Source organism: Ambystoma mexicanum, chromosome 4q (assembly GCF_040938575.1).
Source record: "Ambystoma mexicanum isolate Mex_15411 chromosome 4q, UKY_AmexF1_1, whole genome shotgun sequence".
NCBI lineage: Eukaryota > Metazoa > Chordata > Amphibia > Caudata > Ambystomatidae > Ambystoma > Ambystoma mexicanum.
Genome location: NC_090928.1, coordinates 411,419,414 through 411,442,126, shown reverse-complemented (window position 1 = coordinate 411,442,126; position 22,713 = coordinate 411,419,414). Strand labels below are relative to the sequence as shown.

Here is a 22,713-nt window from a genome sequence, read left to right as displayed (position 1 = left end):
CTTTCTGAATATGATTAATATGCAACTGCCTAAAGAAACAGATAATGTGAATTACCTGTATAAAATACTGAAAAAAAAAGGTTTACATTGGGACCTAATAAACAACTTGGATATGTTAGCTAAAAAGAGTAGGTTTTCAATATACTGTCTACAGGGAATGTTACCAAATAAACCTCAGAACTATCCGTTGAAGGTTGGAAATTGAGAATTATCCAGATTTATTATGCTGTTGAGGTTTAACATGTTAACAAGTTATGAATATATGGGAGCTTGGACTGGTGTGCCTATCGGAAAAAGAATGTGTAGGCTCTGTAAATTGGAGATTGAAACTTCTAGGCATTTAATCACTGCCTGTGAAAAACTGGAGTGATGGTACCTGAATGGCTATAAGGACCTGGTGTATGATGATAGAATGATTATGTCAAATCAATTTTGGTCTACAATTTATATGGCAGAGCCTTTGGTGTATGTGGGAGGTGCATTTTATGTCTGGAAAGGAACAAGTTACTTACCTGTAACTGTTGTTCTCCAGCATGGGTCTGGCATGGATTCACATGCTCATGAATATTCCCCGTCGTCAGGCTGGGAATCCTCGGTAAAGAAAAAATCAGTATCAGTTTCGTTTCTGATCTGTCTTTCGTAGTAGTAACCAATCACTGATCTCTGCGTCATACTGACCACAGCCAATGACTGCCCTCTACCTAAGCCCCGCCTCTGGCAGCCATCTTCAGATTTGGTAGCACGTGAAGTGGCAGTATGACCAAGTGAAGAGCCGCAGAGGGGTAGGCGGGAGGGTTCGCATGTGAATCCATGCCAGACCCATGCTGGAGAACAACAGTTACAGGTAAGTAACTAGTTCCTTCTCCAGCATGGGGTCTGGCATGGATTCACATGCTCATGAATAAAGAATACATAGCAATACACACATGCACAACCACGGGAGGTGGCAAAGGCTCAACGTTAAGCATTACATCAAACTCAACATTAAGCAATTCTTACCTCCTCACCCGGCTCACCTTAGGCGAACAGATTGCGCAGCACTGCTTGGCCGACCCTGGACTCCTCCCTGGAATCCCGATCGACGCAGTAGAATTTCGTGAAGGTGTGCGTCGAACCTCCACGTAGCAGCCCTGCAGATGTCCAGCAAGGGCACACCAGATAGGAACGCCGTGGTAGCTGCGATCGATCTGGTGGAATGGGCTCTCGGACGGCCAGGCAGCGGTTGGTTTGCCAACCGATGACAGTACATGATACAGCCGGAGAGCCATCTGGAAATGGAGGCCTTTGAGAGAGCCTTCCCCTGTTTGACAGGTCCAAAGTTCACAAAAAGTTGTGACGTCTTCCGAAAACACTTCGTGCGGTCCACGTAAAACTTCAGCGCTCTAGCCATATCCAGCGAGTGCAAAGTCCTTTCGGCCGGCGACGAAGGCGACGGGAAGAAAACAGGCAACACCAAGGGTTCGTTGAGGTGGAAGTCCGACGGCACCTTGGGCATGAAGGAGGGGTGCGTCCTGAGCACTACCCTCGTGTCGTGAAAAGTCAAGTACGGGGGCTTGCAGGAAAGGGCCTGGATCTCTCCCACTCTTCGTGCGGAGGTGATGGCCACAAGAAACGCTGTTTTCCACGACAATAACTTCAACGGAGCCGAGTGCAGAGGCTCGAACGGAGGTCCCATGAGCTTGGTCAGCACCACGTTGAGCTCCCACGCCGGGGCCGGAGCCTTCACCGGCGGGAACAATCTGAACAGTCCCTTCATGAATTCTTTCACCAGACGATGAGACCACAAAGACGTCCGCCCCGTGGTTCTGATGTATCGGGAGATCGCAGCAAGATGAATCTTGATGGACGCGTGCGCCAGTCCAGCCTTGGCCAGCGTCAGAAGGTACGGCAGTACCTGGGGAGCCGTAATCCGTAGAGGGTTAATCTTCTGTGCGTGGCACCAGACAGAGAACCTCTTCCATTTGTGTCCATAGCATTTAAGAGTTGAGGACGCCCTGGCCTTTGCAAGAACCTCTCTGCAGTCGGCCGGTATGTCGTATCCTCCAAACTCTAACGCTGCAGGAGCCAGGCCTGCAAGTTCAGCGACTTCGGGTCGTGATGGAGGATGGCGCCTCCTTCCCTGGAGAGAAGATCCGCGTCCACTGGCAGCTTGATTGACGGGGACGCTGACAAATCCAGAAGGTCCGGGAACCATATCTGCCTCGGCCACGCAGGTGTGACGAGGATCATCCTGCACCGTGACTTCTTGAGCTGGTTGATGAGCCGGATCAGCAATGGCAATGGAGGGAACGCGTATAGAAACAGGCCCTCCCAGGGGAACGAGAAAGCATCGCCCATGCTCCTCGGCTGGGGAAACCTGCTGGCGAACCTCCGGCACTTGGAGTTTGTCGCCGTCGTGAAAAGATCGATCTGTGGTGTGCCCCACCGTCAGAAGAGGCGGTCCACTAGATCCTGTCGTAGTTCCCACTCGTGGCACGAGCGCAGCTCTCTGTTGAGCGAGTCGGCGATGGTGTTTTTTATCCCTGCCAGACGAAACGGCACCAGAAACATCCCTTGGGCGACGGCCCAATGCCACAGATCCTGCGCCTCCTTGGACAGGGCTGGGGATCTGGTACCGCCCTGCTTCCTTATGTAGAACATGGTGGTGGTGTTGTCGGTGAAGATCCTCACCACCTTGCCCTTGAGGGACGGAAGAAAGGACCTGAGGGCCCAAAACACTGCACGGAGCTCCAGGACGTTGATATGGAGGGACTTCTCCGTCGGAAGCCAAAGGCCTCTCGCGTGCAGATTTTCGGTGTGCGCTCCCCACCCTTCCAGGGAGGCATCCGTGGTCACTGTCTCCTGGTGGCCGGGGGTCTGGAAGTCCATGCCCGCCATCAGATGCGCGCGGGTGCCCCACCACCGGATCACTTGTCGGAAACTCTCGTCGAGTGTGATCCTCTCCTCGAAGCTGCCCGTCGTCTGGATCCAACGCACGTCCAGGAACTCCTGCAACGGGCGCATCCGGAGCCTGCACAGGCAGATGAGATAAATGCAAGAAGACATCATTCCGAGGAGGGACTTGATGGACCTCACCCTGGCCGCGTCCGCAGCCAGCATCCGCTGCACCTTGCCCAAGATGGCCCTCGTCCTTTCCTCCGACGGAGAGGCCAGAAGCGGCACTGTGTCGAGCTTCGCTCCGAGAAACAGTGCGTCTTGCGCGGGCACCAGGTGTGACTTGGCGTAGTTTATGGAGAATCCCAGGTCCGTGAGTAGTTGGACGGTCCTTGCCGTGTGCTCCATGGCGAGCTCCTTCGTCTTTGCTCGGATGAGCCAGTCGTCCAGGTAGGGGTAGACGTGGATCCCCTCTCGGCGCAGCTGCGCCGCCACCGGTGCGAGGCACTTGGTGAACACCCTGGGTGCCGACCTCAATCCGAAGGGAAGGGCTTTGAACTGGTAGTGACGCCCTTGGACCACGAACCTGAGAAACTTTCGGTGTCCCTTTAGGATGGGAATATGGAAGTAGGCATCCTCCAAATCTAACGACGACAGGAAATCGCCCTCCTCCAGTTGACCCAGGACGTGTTGGAGAGTGACCATCCGGAACTTCTGTGCCTTGATGAATTTGTTCAGTCGTCGTAGGTCCAGGATGGGACGCCATCCTCCCGTCTTTTGCTTCACGAGGAAGTATCTTGAGTAAACTACAGAGCCCCGAAGCCTCTTTGGGACGAGCTCGATGGCGCCCTTCTTGAGCATCGCCTTTACCTCCAAGAGAAGATGAGGGACGTGATGTTCTTTCCTGGCCATAGGGGGGACGCGCGGGCACCTCTTTAGAAACTCGAGCGCGTGACCCTAAGCTAGGGCGTCCAGCACCCAACGGTCAGTGGAGATGTACTCCCACACGCTGACGAAGCTCGCCAGCCGGCCTCCCACCGGGGTGCTTCGGTGGGGGCCCGACCCCACGGCCGGTTCAGTCCTGCTTCGACGAGGCTTTGCCGCCTTGTCCTCCTTGGCGACGACGGCGGGGTCCGCCTGACTTGCCTCGTCCCCTGTAAGCTTCCTGTGACGACGAACGGGCCTCTTGACGGTAGGTGGAAAATCCGCCGCTGGAACCTTTGGAGGCACCCTGTTTGCCTCCGCCGCTCCGAAAGGGCGGCTGCCGTTGCTGGAGAACCCCAAGAGCCCGGGCCGTCTCCGTGTCCGCCTTGATGGCTTGAAGGGAATCGTCCACTGTTTTCCCAAACAGGTTGTTTCCGTCGAACGGCATGTCCAAGACTCTGGTCTGCACGTCCTGACGGAAGTCAGTAGCCTTGAGCCATCCACGCCGCCTAAGGCACACGCCGTTGCCCAACTGGCGAAATCCAGTGTCAGCGATGTCCATCGCAATCGTAATGGCGTGGTCCGACGCCACCTCTCCTTCCTGCAAGATCTCTAGGGCTTCCGCCCTCTTGTCGTCTGGTAGGAAGTCCAGCAGGGGGGCCAGTTTGTACCACAACTCCCTGTCGTAGCGGGCTACGATAGCCAAGGCCTTGGGCGCCTTAATCGTCGTCGCTGCCGACGAGATGACTCTGCGTCCCATCGTGTCTAATTTCTTTCCCTCGCCGTCCGGCGGGGAGGTCGACGTAGAGGCCGCCCCCCCCGCTTTCTTCCTGGCCGCCACGGAGACGACCGAGTCCGGGGTCGGCTGTGCCCGAAGGCACAAGGGGGCCGCGTCCGGGACCCAGTACTTCTTCTCGTACCGATCCCTTCTAGCCGGCGTCGTGGATGGGTTCTTGAGGAGGACGAAGCCCTCATCCCAAATATCGTCTAGTAGAGGTACAGCGAGGACCGTCTTCCTCTTGGTCTCGCGCCGTTGATAAAGGAAACCTTCCTTCTTCTTCTCTTCCGGGCAGAGCTGGAAAAGCTCGGATGCCCTGGCGATCATGGAGTGAAACGATCCAATCTCGTCGGGCGGGGAAGCCCGGGTGGGAGGTGACGACGGGAGATCCTCGTCGTAAACCTCGTCGTCTGTACCCGTCGCGGCCGTGTCAGTCCCTGTATCATCCCCACGTGTCGTGGACGGGGAGGAGGGCTGAACAGGGCGCGATGGCTGAAAAGGAGGTGGAGGATGAATCCTTCTTCTCTTAGGGGGAGGGCTCCCAGAAGGGCCTGGCTCCGGGTCCCCCGTCGGGAGCGGTTCCTCCGTTGGTGGTAACGGCAGTCTCGTCCTTATCTCCGAGCATATGGACTGTATAGCCAACAAAATGGCCGCCGAGTTGTCTTGCGGCACTGGTTGAGGGGAGTCCGACGGGCGGTCAGGAGCCCCGTCGGCACCCTCGACGTTCTCGTCGTCTCCTACGTCGGGGTCCCTCCCGACGGGCTGGTCTTCTTCCACGCCAACGCCGTGGCTTAAGACTTCGATCAGCTCCTCCTCAGAGATTGAGGCCGAATCCACGACGACCTCCTGCCCCCCCTTTTTCTTCTCCGTCGGAGGTTTCACGGGGGTCCTGTTGATGGGCATGAAAGAGGACTCCCTCCGCGGTGGCAGGGAGACTCTGGGCCCCGAGGTCGCCACCACTGGTGTAGCCTCCACAGGCTGAGCCAGGGCCACCTCGACTGTCTCGATAGAGGCCTTGGCCGGGTGGATTAAGGCTTTCACCACCTTAGGTGCGCTCACCGCCTTCTCCTTGGAGGGAGGGTCACCGCCTTGCTCCCCCTCCGATGGGGCCTTCGAGCTCGACCGGGGTCTCTCCAGGAGCTTCGCCGGGTGCTCGGCCTTCCTCTTACCCGAGCCAGAGCGTTGGCTCGTGGTTGATGGCGGCGGGAGGATGCGCCCTGCCTGGCGCCCGTAGAGCCCGACCGTTCGGCGCTCCCGGTGCCAGCAGACTCGCGGTGCTTGGCCTTCTGTTGGACCCCCGTCGCCGAGGCGCCCTCAAAGGTCTTAGAAGACCGCTCGGACTTCTTCTTCTTCTCGCCTGATGGGCTCTTTCCTTCCAGCCAGTTGGCGAGACGTTGATGGCGGTCCTTCATGGTCCGCTCCGACATATTGCCGCAAAACGCACAGTCCTTCTCCATGTGCGTCTTGTCCTCATGTAGGCAGTAAAGGCAAAGGGAGTGTTCGTCCTCCTTAAAGACATTCTGAAGCTGGCATCCAGGGCAGACCCTGAAGAGCTGTCCGGGTGTCGAGCTTCCCTTCTCCTGGGCCATGTCCGAGATGGGCCTGAGAAACTTCTGGAGTCCTCCAAAAGCGTGGCTCGACGAAATCTTCACCCTTGAGGGGCGTAGACGAATCCGACACGGGTCCCCGTTGATCGGATGAAGAAACGGTGGAGCTTGAGGCTCTTTTGACCGAAAAAAGAGAAATTTTTCTGAGAAAAACGTGAAAAAAGCACTAACGCTCGAGAGCAATAGCACGAGGATCCCAACACTTGAACGTGCGGTAAAAATCTGAAGATGGCTGCCAGAGGCGGGGCTTAGGTAGAGGTCAGTCATTGGCTGTGGTCAGTATGACGCAGAGATCAGTGATTGGTTACTACTACGAAAGACAGATCAGAAACGAAACTGATACTGATTTTTTCTTTACCGAGGATTCCCAGCCTGACGACGGGGAATATTCATGAGCATGTGAATCCATGCCAGACCCCATGCTGGAGAAAGAATATTATCAGAATGGGATGAATTGAAACTAGTGAATTAGATACATGAGAAATAACAGAAAGTAAGAATTAGAAAGTCAGTAATATATGGAACATACACCCACATGGAGCAGTTAGAAGATAGAGATTATAAGAGGCCATATTGAAATTACATTATTAAATATTTTTAAGAGATTTTATAGGATTAGATGTAGGATTTGAGAGTCATTATATGGAGAGAATAATATGCATTTTGAGAAATGCCTTTTAATAGAAAAGGTCATGAATTAATTTAACTATTCTTTATTGCTCTTTTATGTCAATATGAAATGTGATGTATATGCTAAATATTTTGTGAGCATAAAGATAATTATGCTTGGTGATTAGGTGATTAGGTGCTGAAATATTGCAATGTATTTTTGATTTTTAGAAATATGTGGCATCTGTAATAATGATAATTAATTGTGATGTACTTCTATTAAGTGTTTAAGGTTTTAATTAAGCAACCAGGTTAGTGGCACCACCAGTGTTTGATTTACATTTTACCATTTATACTGGTAATAAGCAATTTACTTTTTTTGGCCAGCTAAAGAAAGAAGTAAGCTAAAGGTGTATGTTGAATTCTTGAAGGGTTGGCCAAAGTTAGTGCCACAAAGGTTTAAGGATCTGGAAGAATTAGAAGAAGCAGTAAGACATGTAATAGATATGACAAAAAGCTTGCAGGTGTTGGAGGCAGTGTATACAAAGGAAAGAAGGTGTTTTTGAAGTGGCTCATCACACAGCTATAATGTGTATAGAGGGCGATATTTTGTGCGCATTTAACATTTTGTGCGCATTTAAAAAAGAAGTATCTGAGCAACCTTACATTACCACCATAGTGTGTCTCACACTGTTTTTTCTTTTATTGGCAAGGACCGTTTTGGTGCTCTACGCGATGTTGTCGCCAAACAGGGGTGGTGGTCATCCAGAACTGATCCTCCAGCTCGCCTTGTCTTCTGTCTGTCCCCAATCCCAAATCTTCTTTTGATAGAAAGAAGATTTGGAATTGTTCTGATAGAAATGAGGCAAGAAAGTATGATGTTGCAACAAGAACCGGGAAAGCCGTTAAAAATCCATGATGACGACTGTGTGTATTGTAGACCAAGCGCTGTAAAGGTAGATGGCCCATTCCAGCACAAATGGAAAGCAGGAATGGGCCATAGTGGTGATAGATTTAGAACAGAATTTGAAAATAAAACCAGGTCTATTTAGGATACCATACGGGCATTAGATCAGCTAGGTTATTTGTGAGTAAGCGCAAAATGGGGGTCTGTTAACGCTGAGGTGATGTGAGGAGAGCAAAAGAAGTGGTATTGTGTCGTCTTTATAGGATTCTGAAAAGTTAAAAGGCTCTTGTGTACTGGGTGGATCTTCTGCTCAGAGCAGGAGGCCCAGGCTGCAGATGAGTCTCGAGAAGCTGTTGAAATGTTACTCTGGAGACACTGACCCCTTGAGGATGTCAGTTTAACTTCTTAGATTACTGGCATCATTTTGCAACTAGTCTGTAAATACAGCTGAAACATTTGCTTGCCACTGCAGCAGAGTTCACATGATCTAGGATGGTGAGGCAGATTTTCTTGAATATGTATGAGTGTCTCAAGAGCCTGGATTTATCAAAAGGACATTTTAAAGGGTAACAAGAAATATGTAATCAGTCATGAGTCAGTTTAACAAAGTGTTAGGACTTTGTGCTGGAACAAATAATAATAGTTTCACAGGATGCTAGGCCAATACTTGGTCTTGAGTGCTGATCTTATGATTCCATTAAAGTCTTATGTTAGGCTGGCCTTCTTATTGAAAACACAAAGGTTGTGTATTTTGCAGCTCAATATCTCGTCCCAAGTGAATTTCAAATTCTCCAATGGAATCTGAAATTCTTATTCCATTTAAAAATGAAGTCCAGAAAAGCCTATTTTTGAAGAAACTGAGAAAAGGTTCTGTACTCAACCCACACAAGCAGAGAATATGCAGGGGGGAATGTCAGGTGAGTAAGCCTACTGCACAGACAGGCTGCTGATGCCGGGTGAACATTGCCTTTCCTCAGGACTCTCAGAAGCTATACATGACTGTACCAGAAAAAGACAGAGAAAAATAAATCCACCTAGCACGCCCTACCTCTGCGGCAACATATTTAACCACTAGCAGGAGTAATTTAGCTCTTTAAAAGTTTGTCTGTTTGAAAAGACACATATATATATATATACACCCATATGTTTCCCAATGAACAGCACAAATGTGCAACTCCCAAATGTTTTTGTAATCAGCTAGTAGATGATGAATGGCTCCAGTTTTGGTTCTGGGTATGCAGCACCCTCTTCTAGGTGGGGACTGAATATCACAGTACAGGGTTGTCAAGGGCCTGGGAACATGTCACATTTTCGTGATATCCCTCATTAATATGCATGAGGTAAATTTGCATTCAATAATTCTAAATGTATGCAAATTTGTTCTAATGAATATTAATGAGGGATATCCAGAAAATCTGCAAGGTTTGCAGCCCTCGAGGCCAGGAGTTGGACAACCCTGTCTTAGGGGAAGGGACTTTCTATGAGCTGCATGTGCAACCTTGAGGTTCCCAATGGTTTTGCCCATGCGACTAAGGGTAGATTATGCAAGTCCTCTAATTGTCAGTAACATTCCAAAGTTAAAGGCTATTTCCAGTGATTTTAAATACATATCAGTCTTGCAACAACAAAGTGTTATCCAAAGGGCAGTACTCTTTTCCAAGAAGCTGCGGGACCATGCAACCTATATTCTTTCTTTTTAAAAAGCGCTGCACTGCTGTTTTTTCCTTTAGAAGTGCTGGCATAAGAGATGGAAGCAGTAGCTGCTACATTGTAGGACTTTCTTTCATAGTTCACACAGAGGACCCATTCCTATAGATCGGGAAAATAATGTATAAGATATACGAATTGAACATGGAAACAAAACAGTTGAAGAAAATGTTTAAGTAAACAATGTACTTCAAGTGGCCACTCACTGTCGAATGCAAAGAGTGGAAGAACCCCAAAGTAAACCCGAATTAGCTGAGCTTTGATGTTTATTTGCTGTCCAAATACAACATCATTTATAAATGTGAACCAGCTCTAACTTAAAGAGATAGTTGGGAGTGGGGACAGAGGGTTTAGGGGCACTACTAGTGGATGAATCTCAAAATTTGAACTCAAGAGTGTTTGTGAAGTACCTGTAATGGGGTTAACTCTGCTTTCTTCTTCTTCATAGGGATCAATCAGACATACACGTGACTCATCTTCCTTCCTCAAACAAAAGTCTGGTTTAAGATATGGAAATCCCGCTAAACAAGAGAAAAACTGTTATGTTTCTCCAGATATACAATAATGTGACACATCACAGTGCAAAATAAAATTGGACTCAAACAATACCCTTGACAAAAGTTAACAGATTTAAAACTTTTCAAATACTTTTGACTGTTGTACAGGTACTAGATGGCCCACAATTTAAAACCTATAACACCACTTATTACAGTTAGTTATGGCATTTGTTCAAAGAAAAAAGCTCGAAAAGGTAGGAGTTAAGGTAGGTTTGAATCTGGATTTTTTTTGTAACTTGACCGTCACTACATTTACCTTTGCTCAAACTTTTAAAAAAACTTGTTAAAGTCCCATTACCAGATTATTACTAACAAGTGTGTGGAAAACACAGATTTGTCACCCTGCTGCACATCGCCTGGCATGTAAAAGCAGCAAGGCAGGCTGGGTGAGCACTGCCAGTGACACATAGGCAATACACTACTCCCTGGGGTCGTGGGGGCGTCTAACCCTACTTTGCATACAAGAGACCTGAACCATTGTAAAATTAACATAAAGTAAAATTGACATGGAAAAACATATTTTAGACAAGTTAACCAAGTAAAGGAGACACAAATAATTGCCTTTTCACTCTAAAATGTGTGTTGACTTATGGGCTACATGAAAATAAACATTGACAAAGTCAGTAAGTCTGGCATAATGCCCCCTCCAACCTCACATACCCAGCCACGGTCGGCAGAGGTCGAGGAACAGCTTCACATGCCCAAGTGCTACATAAAGCATCATATGGTGGGGTACTGTAATAACGAGATGAGCCCACCCTCATGGAATAGCAAAATACACCCAACTGCAATCAGCCCATGTGTGTCAAGCACAGCTATTGTATGACCAGTGTGGTGAATTCGAACCCCTTCCTTTACTCACTTTTGAGGGTAGCAGACCTCTATGGACGGGGCTCGACTGGCTTGTGATGAATCCTGTGGAGTCCTCACAAAGACCCTGCCTAAAGTCTCCTCCCAGGTGGCCAGGGGAAGGCAGCCGCTAGCTGATCCAAACCCTGAGGGTGGTATTATCCAGGTGGATCACCTGGGAGGAGAAGACCACCAAGGGAATAAGATGGCTTTGTTATGAGAGAAGCAGTATTCATCCCCTTCAGAGGGTGATATTTCTATACTGCCGAAATACATAATGGCTTGTTGTCAGAGTAAGGCTTTAGTGAGAACCTTTATGGTTCTGAATAATATATATGGGATACATTACTCACCGTAATCGTATTTCTGATGCTTGTATCTGCTTAGATTCACATGCTGTGCATAGGCCGACATCTAGTAGAAGTTGCGTAGTATTACAGTTTATTTTTCGAAACTCGAAAATGGGCGTCGACACAGGGCGTGCCAGTAATACTATCCCTAGTGTGACGTCCACTGTACCCATGATCCCTCACGCGTGTAGTACCCTCAGATTGTATTTTTTCTAACAAGAGGTAGCATGAGGAGTAGCGTGAGTACAGATAATCCAAGCAGATAGAAAGAAAGGTAAGACTACAAGCATCCATGCACCTTCTCTCAGAGGGGAGGAAGGGTGGGTCGCATGTGAATCTAAGCAGATACAAGCATCAGAAATACGATTACGGTGAGTAATGTACCCCTTCTGAGGCTTGTGGAATCTGCTTAGATCACATGCTGTGCATAGATTAGCGAGCAGTACCTGAAGAAGGAGGTGGGATGTGAGAAGGGTCATGAGCAAATAAATGTCTTAGAACCGCTTGTCCCACTTGTGTATCTGTCTTGGAATGTGTGTCAATGCCGTAGTGCTGAGTAAAAGTGTGAATAGAGCTGGTTGTGGGAATCTGGACGCGAATCTTGGGCATTGTCTGTTTTCGCTTGTGGCGAATAGGTCTATGGTGGGGGAACCCCACTGAGAGAAGAGATCTTCTACGATTTCTCTGTTTAGACACCATTCGTGCTCCTCTGGGAGGGGATCTCTGCTTAGTGCATCTGCTAGAGAATTGAGATCCCCTGGAACATGTTGCGATGACAGGAAGATGTTCCGTTTGAGTGCCCAAGTCCACATTTTCTGGGCATGTTTGGACAGATTTGGCGAACGAGTCCCTCCCTCCTTGTTTATGTAAAACATGGCTGTAGTGCTGTCCGTCCGGATCTGCACTGACAGATTCCGCAGGTAGGGTTCGAACCCTTGAAGCGCTCTGAATACTGCCAGAAGCTATAGCAGGTTGATGTGATTCTTGGCCACTGAGTGAGACCAGAGCCCCTGAGCTGTGTGGTGGAGGAGGTGAGCTCCCCACCCTGTCAGGCATGCATCGTTTGTGACCACCGCCTGTATCTCGGGATCGTAAAAGGGTTTCCCCTTGGACAGATTTTCTCTTGTCCACCAGTGAAGGCTTTGTACCAGTGTTGGCGAAACAACCACTAGATCGTCCCACTGACCACTTGCCTGAGACCACTGTTTTGCCAACCATTCCTGCATGGGACGCCTGCGCCTGCGCAGGCGCGCGTGGGGGACCATGTAAATACATGACGCCATCATGCCTAGCAAACGCATTGCTTTGCGTACCGTTATCTGACGACCGGCCTGATATTGAGGAATTTGCAGTAGTATATCCCGAATTCCCTCCTCTGATGGAAAGGTCAACCCCTCTTGTGTGTCTAGGATAGCTCCTAGGAACTGTTTGGAGGTGCTTGGCACCAGACTTGACTTTTTCTCGTTTATTGAGAAACCCAATTCGAAGAGGAGGTCGATTGTTCTTTGAATGTTCGTTCTGCAAATCGCTGGGGTTCCCCCTTGATGAGCCAGTCGTCTAGGTAAGGGTACACCGGGATTACCTCCCTGCGTAGGTGTGCTGCTGCCACCGCCAGTACCTTGTTGAATACCCTTGGAGCCGAGGCTATTCCGAAGGGCAGTACCTTGAATTGGTAGTGCCGACTGTCCACCTTGAAGCACAAGTACTTTCTGTGCGCTGGGAACATGGAAATATGAAAATAGGCATCTTTCATGTCCAATGTTGCCATGTAGTCTCGCTTTTTTAGGAGGGGGATTACCTGTTGGAGAGTAGACATGCAAAACTTTTGGGGCTTGACATATTTGTTTGCAGGCCGCAAATCTAATACTGGGTGCATTGTTAAGTCTTTCTTTGGTACAAGGAAATAAGTTGAATAAATACCCTTGTTTACCTGGTGTCTCGGGACGAGTTCGATCGCGTCCTTTGCTAGCAGATTGACGATCTCCTCGAGGAGGATTCTTTGGTGGTCTAGAGAATGTGTTCTTTGTCATGGAGGGTGGTTTCGGGGACGCTCTAAGAGTTCTATGCAGGACACTGTGGACAGCACCCATCTGTCTGATGTGATCCCTTCCCAAGCTTGGGTGAAGTTGGAAATGCGTCCTCCTACTGGGGAGGCGTGAGAAGGGACCCTGAACGGAGCGTCACTGTTTTGGTGGAGGCGTGCTGCCGCCTCTACTGGGGCTGCCTCTACATTTACCCCGTCCTCTCTTATTCCCTCTACTATAACCTTAGGTAGACTGTTGGTTATTGTTCCACTGCGTACCCTGACCCTGGGAATAGTTTGACCCTCTTTGAGAATTTTGTCCGCGTGTGCGGCGAAAATTGCCATTACCCCTTTGATTAGGGGGTTTGGTGGTTAGTTGACCTAGAGACTTGAGTGTTTCATACTCGTCCTTGGCATTTTTCAGCGCGTCCTCGACCGCCTTACCGAACAATAGATCTGGCTCCACCGGTTTGTCTAACAATGATGCTTGTGTCTCGGCCTTGAATCCAGACTCTGCAATTTGCCTCGGGGTGATCCCTTGGCAAGCAGAGATTGCACGTGGCGTGTCTGTCAACCCAAGGATACTTGCGGTTGAACTTTGGGCAAAATTGGAAAGGGGTACCCTCCATACGCACCTTGAGGCAGCGGGCTGGTAAGTGAAGGAATATATATAAGAGAATATATAAGAGTGTAGAGTATGTCCACCCCCCACTCTCCCTGCTTGTAGGGCCAAGGCCAGAGGCCTTCCGAGGCCCGGGCCGAGGCCAGAGGCCTTCCTAGGCCCACTCCGTCGTGAAGCTCTCGACGGTCACCTTCTTCTCCGGTTCGGCGTCGAGTGTCGAATTTCGGTGGCTCGACGTTAGGGTGGAGAAAAAAGGGGGAAATATAACAATATTTTTCAAAGTATGGCTAATGCCAGGGAACTCCGCTAAATGCTTCCGACCAGTATGGCGGAAAAAAACAATCTGAGGGTCCTGCACGCGTGAGTGATCATGGGTACAGTGGACGTCACACTAGGGATAGTATTACTGGCACGCCCTGTGTCGACGCCCATTTTTGAGTTTCGAAAAACAAACTGTAATACTCTGCAACTTCCACTAGATGTCGGCCTATGCACAGCATGTGATCTAAGCAGATTCCACAAGCCTCAGAAATATATATATATACATATATATATATATATTACACGGCCACGTTAGTGGCCGTGTAGTTATGGATAAGTTGCTGTTTCCATAAGAAGAGCATTTTATCAGGGGACTATAACTCCGTTCCCCCTGGACGAATCTTCACCAAACTTTGCAGAAAAAGTATATGGGGCACTCTGATTTATACTGCAAATTTGGTGATGCTTGGTGCAGGGAGAACAAAGTTGTAGGGGGGGTCCCAAAACGTCTTTTTTTCCCATAGACTGAATGGCGGAAAAACTTTGCGCATGCCTACAGGTCAAACCGTTGGACGGATTGTCACCAAATTAGCGGCAGAGGCAGGGGCTTCGTCCCGAAAGCATGCTTTAGTAAATTTGGTGCCAATCCGCCCAGTACTTTCCTTTAAAACGACCAAAAAGTATGTCTCAATAAATTAGTGATATCTATGTCCGCTCCGCGGTCACATTTCCCTGTTCGCTCCGCGGACATGATACTGATTGGCAAGGGGGGGTGGCATCATGACTGCGGACACGCAACGTCCTTGCCGATTGGCTACAGCGAGCCGTGATGTACGTCAGAATGTGTGGATGCGCCCGACATCTTGGATCCAAAGACAGCGCTCTACCTACCAGAGGGGAAATGCTGTTTTGGAAACTGTTTTGCTCTCCTACAGTGCGTGGGGAGGATCACAGAGTAAGAGATGGGTTAAATACTGTACTTGTTTGGCCGGTAGATGTTAATGATGTATTCCCCATGGGAAATGGTGTTTGGGAAATGATTTTGATTTACTACAGTGCTTGGGGAGGTTTAAGGAGTAAGAGACGGATGAAATACTGTACTTGTTTGGGCAGCAATTGTCTATTATATATTCTGCATTGGCGCCTTCTTCAGGATGTTTGTACGTGCAGAAAATGAGGGATCTAATAAGGATTGTATTTGAGTCCGTGCTGTGTACAGGCACCTTGAAAATGTTCGCAGGACATGCGTGGTGTTAGTGACAATTGATTTTGAGTACATGTCGCTATTATATTACATTTTCCTATGGGTGTGTTATTGATTAGTACGCCACCATGGTTGTGACATGCTGCAGTGGTTGTGGGCAGGGCCTAGAGTCTTGGATGCATGGCCATAGGCCGAAGGCCATACTTTCAAGACTCTAGGCCCTGCCCACAACCACTGCAGCATGTCACGACCATGGATACACGTGTAGTATTTATTATCTATTACATGGTTGAGGGGAGAGTGTACAGTGTTGGGTGCATGGCCCAAGGCCATGCACGCAAGAACAAAGTTATAAGTGCTGGAGGTATAAGCCAGTGCACATCCACACATTGCAATAATATCTATGGACAAAAAGCTAGGAGTGCAGTCTCTGGCCAGAACAAGTGAAGCATGCCACACCTATCAATACACAACGTACTACTGTACATCACTGAGGTGGTTGTGGGCAGGATGTAGAGTTTTGCTTCCATGGCTGTAGCCCATAGCCCATACATCATACTCCTAAAACCCTAGGGCCTGGCCAGAAACACCACATCATATTACTGCAGTGCATACGCTCGTCCTATAGGTTAGCATGTCAGATGGTTCTGGGGAGGGTGTACAGTCTTGGGTGCATGGCCAAAGCCCATGCACCCAGAAACTACCTTGTTAGCGGTTGAGGTATAAGCTAATGTACACCTATACATTCAAAAATACGTGGACATATAGCCAAACCTCTAGGTCCTGCCGTCACCCACTGAAGCACGTTAGTGACTGTGTTGCTTTGGTGGAGTGGCTGTTTCCATAGAAAGAACACTTTTTGGCTGCCTTATAACTGTCCTACCCTTGGACGAATCGTCACCAAACTGTGAAAAAAATATATATCGGACACTCTGATTTTGTTTGGAAAGTTTGGTGATGTTTGGTGCAGGGGGAGCAAAGTTATAGGGGGGGTCCCAAAACGTCTTTTTTTCCCATAGACTGAATGGGGGAAAAACTTTGCGCATGCCTACAGGTCAAACCGTTGGACGGATTTTTGCCAAATTTGCGGCAGGGGCAGGGGCTTGGTCCCGAAAGCGTGCTTTAGTAAATTTGGTGCCCATCTGTCCAGTACTTTCCTTTAAAACGACCAAAAAGTATGTCTCAATAAATTAGTGATATATATGTCCGTTCCGCGGTCACATTTCCCTGTTCGCTCCGCGGACATGATAATGATTGGCCAGGGGGGGGTGGCGTCATCACTGCGGACACGCGACGTCTTCGTAGATTGGCTACAGCGAGTCGTGATGTACGTCAGAATGTGTGGATGCGCCCGACATCTTGGATCCGAAGAGACCACGCTACCTACCAGAGGCGAAATGCTGTTTTGGAAACTGTTTTGGTCTCGTACAGTGCGTGGGGAGGATCACAGAGTAAGAGATGGGTCAAATACTGTACTTGTTTGGCCGGTAGATGTTAATGATGTATTCGCCATGGGGAATGGTGTTTGGGAAATGATTTTGAATTACTACAGTGCTTGGGGAGGTTTAAAGAGTAAGAGACGGATGAAATACTGTACTTGTTTGGGCGGCAATTGTCTATTATATATTCTGCATTGGCGCCTTCTTCAGGATGTTTGTATGTGCAGAAAATAAGGGATCTAATAAGGATTGTATTTGAGTCCGTGCTGTGTACAGGCACCTTGAAAATGTTTGCAGGGCATGCGTGGTGTTAGTGACCATTGATTTTGACTACATGTCGCTATTATATTACATTTTCCTATGGGTGTGTTATTGATTAGTACTGCACCATGGTCGTGACATGCTGCAGTGGTTGTGAGCAGGGCCTAGAGTCTTGGATGCATGGCCGTAGGCCGAAGGCCATACTTTCAAGACTGCAGGCCCTGCCCACAACCACCGCAGCATGTCACGACCATGGATACATGTGTAGTATTGATTATCGATTAAATGGTTGAGGGGAGAGTGTACAGTGTTGGGTGCATGGCCAAAGGCCATGCGCGCAAGAACAAAGCTATAAGCGCTGGAGGTATAAGCCAGTGCACATCCACACATTGCAATAATATCTATGGACAAACAGCTAGGAGTGCAGTCTATGGCCAGAACAAGTGAAGCATACCACACCTATCAATACACCGTACTACTGTACATCACTGAGGTGGTTGTGGGCAGGATGTAGAGTTTTGCTTCCATGGCTGTAGCCCGTAGCCCATACATCATACTCCTAAAACCCTAGGCCCTGGCCAGAAACACCACATCATATTACTGCAGTGCATACACTCGTCCTATAGGTTAGCATGTCAGATGGTTCTGGGGAGGGTGTACAGTCTTGGGTGCATGGCCAAAGCCCATGCACCCAGAAACAACCTTGTTAGCGGTGGAGGTATAATGTACACCTATACATTCAAAAATACGTGGACATATATCCAAACCTCTAGTTCCTGCCGTCACCCACTGCAGCACATTGGACAGGCACGTTAGTGACTGTGTTGCTTTGGTGGAGTGGCTGTTTCCATAGAAAAACACTTTTTGGCTGCCTTATAACTGTTCTACCCTTGGACGAATCGTTGCCAAACTTTGAAAAATATATCGGACACTCTGATTTTGTTTGGAAAGTTTGGTGATGTTTGGTGCAGGGGGGCGAAAGTTATAAGGGGGAGGGGTTCTCAAAACGTCACTTTTCCCTTACACTAAACGGGGAAAAAAGGTCGTGCTCACGAACATGTGGCTCTTTCCCTGATTGGTTGAAGCACAGCGTAAAGTAAGTCAGCTTTCTTCGGTGCCCCCCATATTTTTTACTAATGTTTTCGTGTGCGCGGATATTGCCAGAAACACCTCCAAAACAAGAGAGCATTGGACTTCTCACACTCAAGTAATAGTATTTCAGAAGGTGACCTCTGAGGGGGGCTAATGAGCTGTGGAAGCACAAAGTGAAAAAGTGGAGTTTTCTTGTCTGCAAAATGATACGTTTAAATGGAAGTTCGTGCTCACTGCCCCACGACCAATTACAGCGTGTGGGATAAAATGTGTTTTGAAATAATATTTCCCTCACATTGGCCTCTTCAATTTTGAAAACTAAGGCCATCATCTGCAGTGTTTGCTTGAAACAGCTCTTCATGAGGTGCATGGGAGTAGAGGTTCTCATAATTGGATTTCAATATGTTGTTTCAAAGCAAGAATGTATTTGGCTTCTGAGTGAAGGCCACATGAGTTGCTTTTTTGGTTGACCGCTCAATACGCCCGCGCATCCGAGTGAATGTAAAGGGGCAATTGTTTTTTGACCTTGAGCGAAAGAGAAACTTCCTAGCTATTCACGGAATGAAAGGGTCGAAAAAAATAGCAATTGATAAGGTTATGTTTTAAAAAGTTTGTAAGGGACATGCAATATCAGTCAACGAAGATTCTTCGGTGCGAACACATTCGTGTCTGATTTGCAGAAAATGAATGGAGGCAGTAAATATTTTGTAAGTTTACTTTGGGCCACGGTACAGCGAACCATGCTATATTTTTACATAACTGCAAATCTAATTGTGCTAATATAATTGACGCATTATTTTTCTGCCCTGTTACATTTTTCCTGTAATGTTGCAGAGTGCACAGGTTGCTCATTTACAGGGTATGACTGCACTCAACCTTTTTTAGCATTAATATTTCTTATTTGAAACGTTTACTTTGTCCACATAGCTTTGTGTATAACTTTGCAAGTTTTTTTGGTCTTCTTTGAAATGACGAGACGTAATTTTTTTTTATTTGTCCACATTTTTTTATTTCATAACTAAATTATCGTCTTTCTGTGTACTTGCCATTTTTTTTCTCTTACGGCGCATGCAAAATCTCGGCGTTTGTACTATGGGTACACATGGACATTAGTAACATATTACTAAAGTGTCAACTTTGAGCACGTACTTTTGTGTAGCACTTTGCACATTTTCTGTGTGTTCTTTTAAAAAAAATGTGGTACAGGTTGGTTACTGACACGTATTTTCTGTAACCTTTCCCGCCGAGGTATATATTTCCGTACTGTGCGTGCCATGGTTTTCAAATCCCGAGTGAGGGCTTCTTTTGATGGCAAATACCACTGCTGGTAAGCGGTTGCCTGTCCATAACAATAATGTGGAATGACACTGTAAGCCCGCTTTGTCCATTTGCTGAACTCGCTATTCAGAGCAACGTGACATCATTTATGGTGCTGTAGGCTGAAGCTTATGACGACTTCTGGGAAATAACTGTGGAAACAAAGCAACTGCTTCATCGAAGACCCCAAAATGTCCTCCTCATCTTCAACATTTGCAATGCCTCCCTTACAAACATTGTAATCATTGCATTGATTATGGGATTATTCCGATGGTCTCTGCAAGTTTGTTGTTAAATAAACCTACTTTGTAACCTGTAAAATGTTCACGTGTTCTTTTACATTGCACTGTATTATTTCCAAATGTAAGTTATTAGGCTGTACGTCGCTGAATGTTTATTTACAGGTTCTGCGTCACGCCACGTACTTGTGTTTTTTGCAACCTATCATGGAAAGGAAAGAGGGGCTATGTATGCAATAACTGCCTTCCCTTTCTATGGTGGCCATCTTGAAAGAGGATTTTCTTTTGTGATCCGCACTGCCAAAGTCGCCTCGGATTACAAGTAAACGTCCCTTTTAGTAGCACACGTTACTGCTTTACTAATTTAGAGTATTACTGGCAATGTTTATTGCGTCTATGTACTTTTTTATTTTTCATTATACTGTGAAAGGTCGTTATTAACGCATTATTATCTTTGTTTACGGGTGGCTGTATTTTTTGCCACGGCAGGCAAGAAGGCAATATGCGAACGGCATTGAGCAAAAAGGCATCAAATGGTAATATGAGTGGGTGTATGTATGGCAACAAATTTTGTCTGTCTGTTATGTGCAAGGTAGCGACACAGTTTCTTATGCTTTTACATTACACCACTGCTGCTGTTTCTTAGGGAGGAAGGATGCCTTTAGCTGATGTCTTTTTCAGATAAGTACACCTTTCACTACCAATACATAATGTGTAGTGTTTGTTGTTTGTTTGTTTGTTTGTTTATTTATTTTATATAGCGCACCAGACCCAGGAGTAAAAGGGCGCTTAAATTACAGGTTACAGAAATACGATATATATAAGTTATGCAGTTGTAGAGGTAATATACAGTATGCAGTATATACAAAGCAAAGGTAGTTAGAGCATGTGGTTTAGAACATTTGAATAGTATGTACAATAAATACAATTAGAACTGTGCTTAGTCTATCCTGGGCTTGGTTTTATCCAGTAGCCAACTAATGACTGATTTCCTGAACAGTTGGAAGGACTTGGTTGTTTTGATGTTCAGCGGCAGGGTGTTCCAAAGTTGAGGGGCAAGGACCGAGAAACTCGAGCCACCAGCTCTTTTGGAGGTGAATCTGGGCACGGTGAGGCAGAGAGTATTGGAGGATCTAGTGATTCTGGTGCTCGGTTTCAGAGTGAGTTTGTTGGTGAGATAGGGGGGGATAAGTGGTTAAGGGCTTTGTAAGTAAGGCAGAGGGTTTTTAAGTCCATTTTTTGTTGGATGGATAGCCATTTGCAAGATATTCTTATGTGGGAGATGTGCTCTTGCCTGGGGATGTTTAGTACTGCTCGCAGCGCATTGTTTTGGAGAACCTGAAGTTTATTGATTATATCTTGGTTGGCTCCTAGGTAGAGGCTGTTGCAGTAGTCAAGCTTCGATTGAATAAGAGCCCTGGCCAGTGTGAGGCAGCTATTCGTAGAAAGAAAAGGTCTACAGGCCCTAATTAGTTTCCCTGTGTAGGCGGTGGCTGAGGAGGCCATGTTGACTTGTTTGGATAGATTGGTACTGGCGTCAAGGTAAACGCCTAAGGTTTTCACATTTTTAACGACTGGGATGATATTGCCATCGGTGATGAAATTGGAGTAGTCGGGGCTGAGTTTCTGTAGGTTGTAGAGAGATCTGACTAGGAGGAGCTCGGTCTTTTCATCATTCAGGGAGAGGCCATGCGTGGCCATCCATGCCTGAATGATGGAGAAGATTTCGTTGATCATAGTGGCGTCGATTTTGTAGTTGCCAGATATGGTGAGGAGTATCTGGGTGTCATCTGCGTAGTTAGTGTAGGTGACACCTAGATGGTCCAGTTTATCAAAGAGAGGCTTTGTAAAGATGTTGTAAAGGGTAGGGGAGACACAAGAGCCTTATGGGACACCACAGGTAATGGGGATGGGGTCTGCTGCAGCCGCAGATGAAAAGACCCTCATGGTTCTGTTGGCTAAGAAGGATTGTATCCACATGACAGTAGAAGGGGAAAAGTGGACAGCAGATGAGAGATGGTTGCAGAGTATTTTATGGTCAACCAGGTCGAAAGCTGCTGAGAGGTCTAGGAGGAGTAGGATAGCTGCATTGCTTTTGTCCTTGATATCGTAAATCTGACTTTTGAGGTCAACAAGGGCAGTTTCATGTTGAGGACGAAAGCCAGATTGACGCAGGCCAAGCAATTGATTGGACTCTAAATAATCTTGAATTTTCAGGTAGGCAACTCTGTCAAGAATTTTTAGCAGGAAGGAGACCGTGGTGATAGGCCTGCAATTGGTGGGAATGGCAGGGTCAAGGGTTTGTTTTTTAGCAAAGGGAGAACCCATGCCTCTTTCAAGTTGTTAGGTACAGAATTAGTTGAGAAGGATAGGTTTATAAGTTTGGAGATGAAGGGGGCTAGGTCTCTCGCAGCATCTTTGATGATCTGGGCAGGGCAAGGAACAAGTTACTTACCTGTAACTGTTGTTCTCCAGCATGGGTCTGGCATGGATTCACACGCTCATGAATATTCCCCGTCGTCAGGCTGGGAATCCTCGGTAAAGAAAAATCAGTATCAGTTTCGTTTCTGATCTGTCTTTCGTAGTAGTAACCAATCACTGATCTCTGCGTCATACTGACCACAGCCAATGACTGCCATCTCCCTAAGCCCCGCCTCTGGCAGCCATCTTCAGATTTGGTAGCACGTGAAGGGGCAGTATGACCAAGTGAAGAACCGCAGAGGGGTAGGCGGGAGGGTTCGCATGTGAATCCATGCCAGACCCATGCTGGAGAACAACAGTTACAGGTAAGTAACTTGTTCCTTCTCCAGCATGGGGTCTGGCATGGATAAACATGCTCATGAATAAAAGAATACATAGCAGTACACACATGCACAACCACGGGAGGTGGCAACAGGCTCAACATTAAGCAATACCACAACTCAACATTAAGCATCTCTTACCTTCTCACCAGGCTCACCTTAGGCGAACAGGTTGCGCAGCACTGCTTGGCCGACCCTGGACTCCTCCCTGGAATCCCGGTCGACGCAGTAGAATTTCGTGAAGGTGTGCGTCGACCTCCACGTAGCAGCCCTGCAGATGTCCAGCAGGGGC

At 47.6% G+C, this 22,713-nt stretch overlaps 1 protein-coding gene across 3 annotated transcripts in view; it reads right to left on the bottom strand.

Moving 5' to 3' along the window:
- LOC138467753 (zinc finger protein 544-like) overlaps positions 1-22,713 on the bottom strand; it is a 402,382-nt gene that overhangs the window by 248,772 nt on the left and 130,897 nt on the right. For all 3 annotated transcript variants that reach the window (XM_069607981.1, XM_069607982.1, XM_069607983.1), the window contains exon 7: positions 9,817-9,927. In XM_069607981.1, coding sequence (XP_069464082.1) covers positions 9,817-9,927 — 111 coding nt within the window. The remainder of the gene's footprint in view (positions 1-9,816; positions 9,928-22,713) is intronic.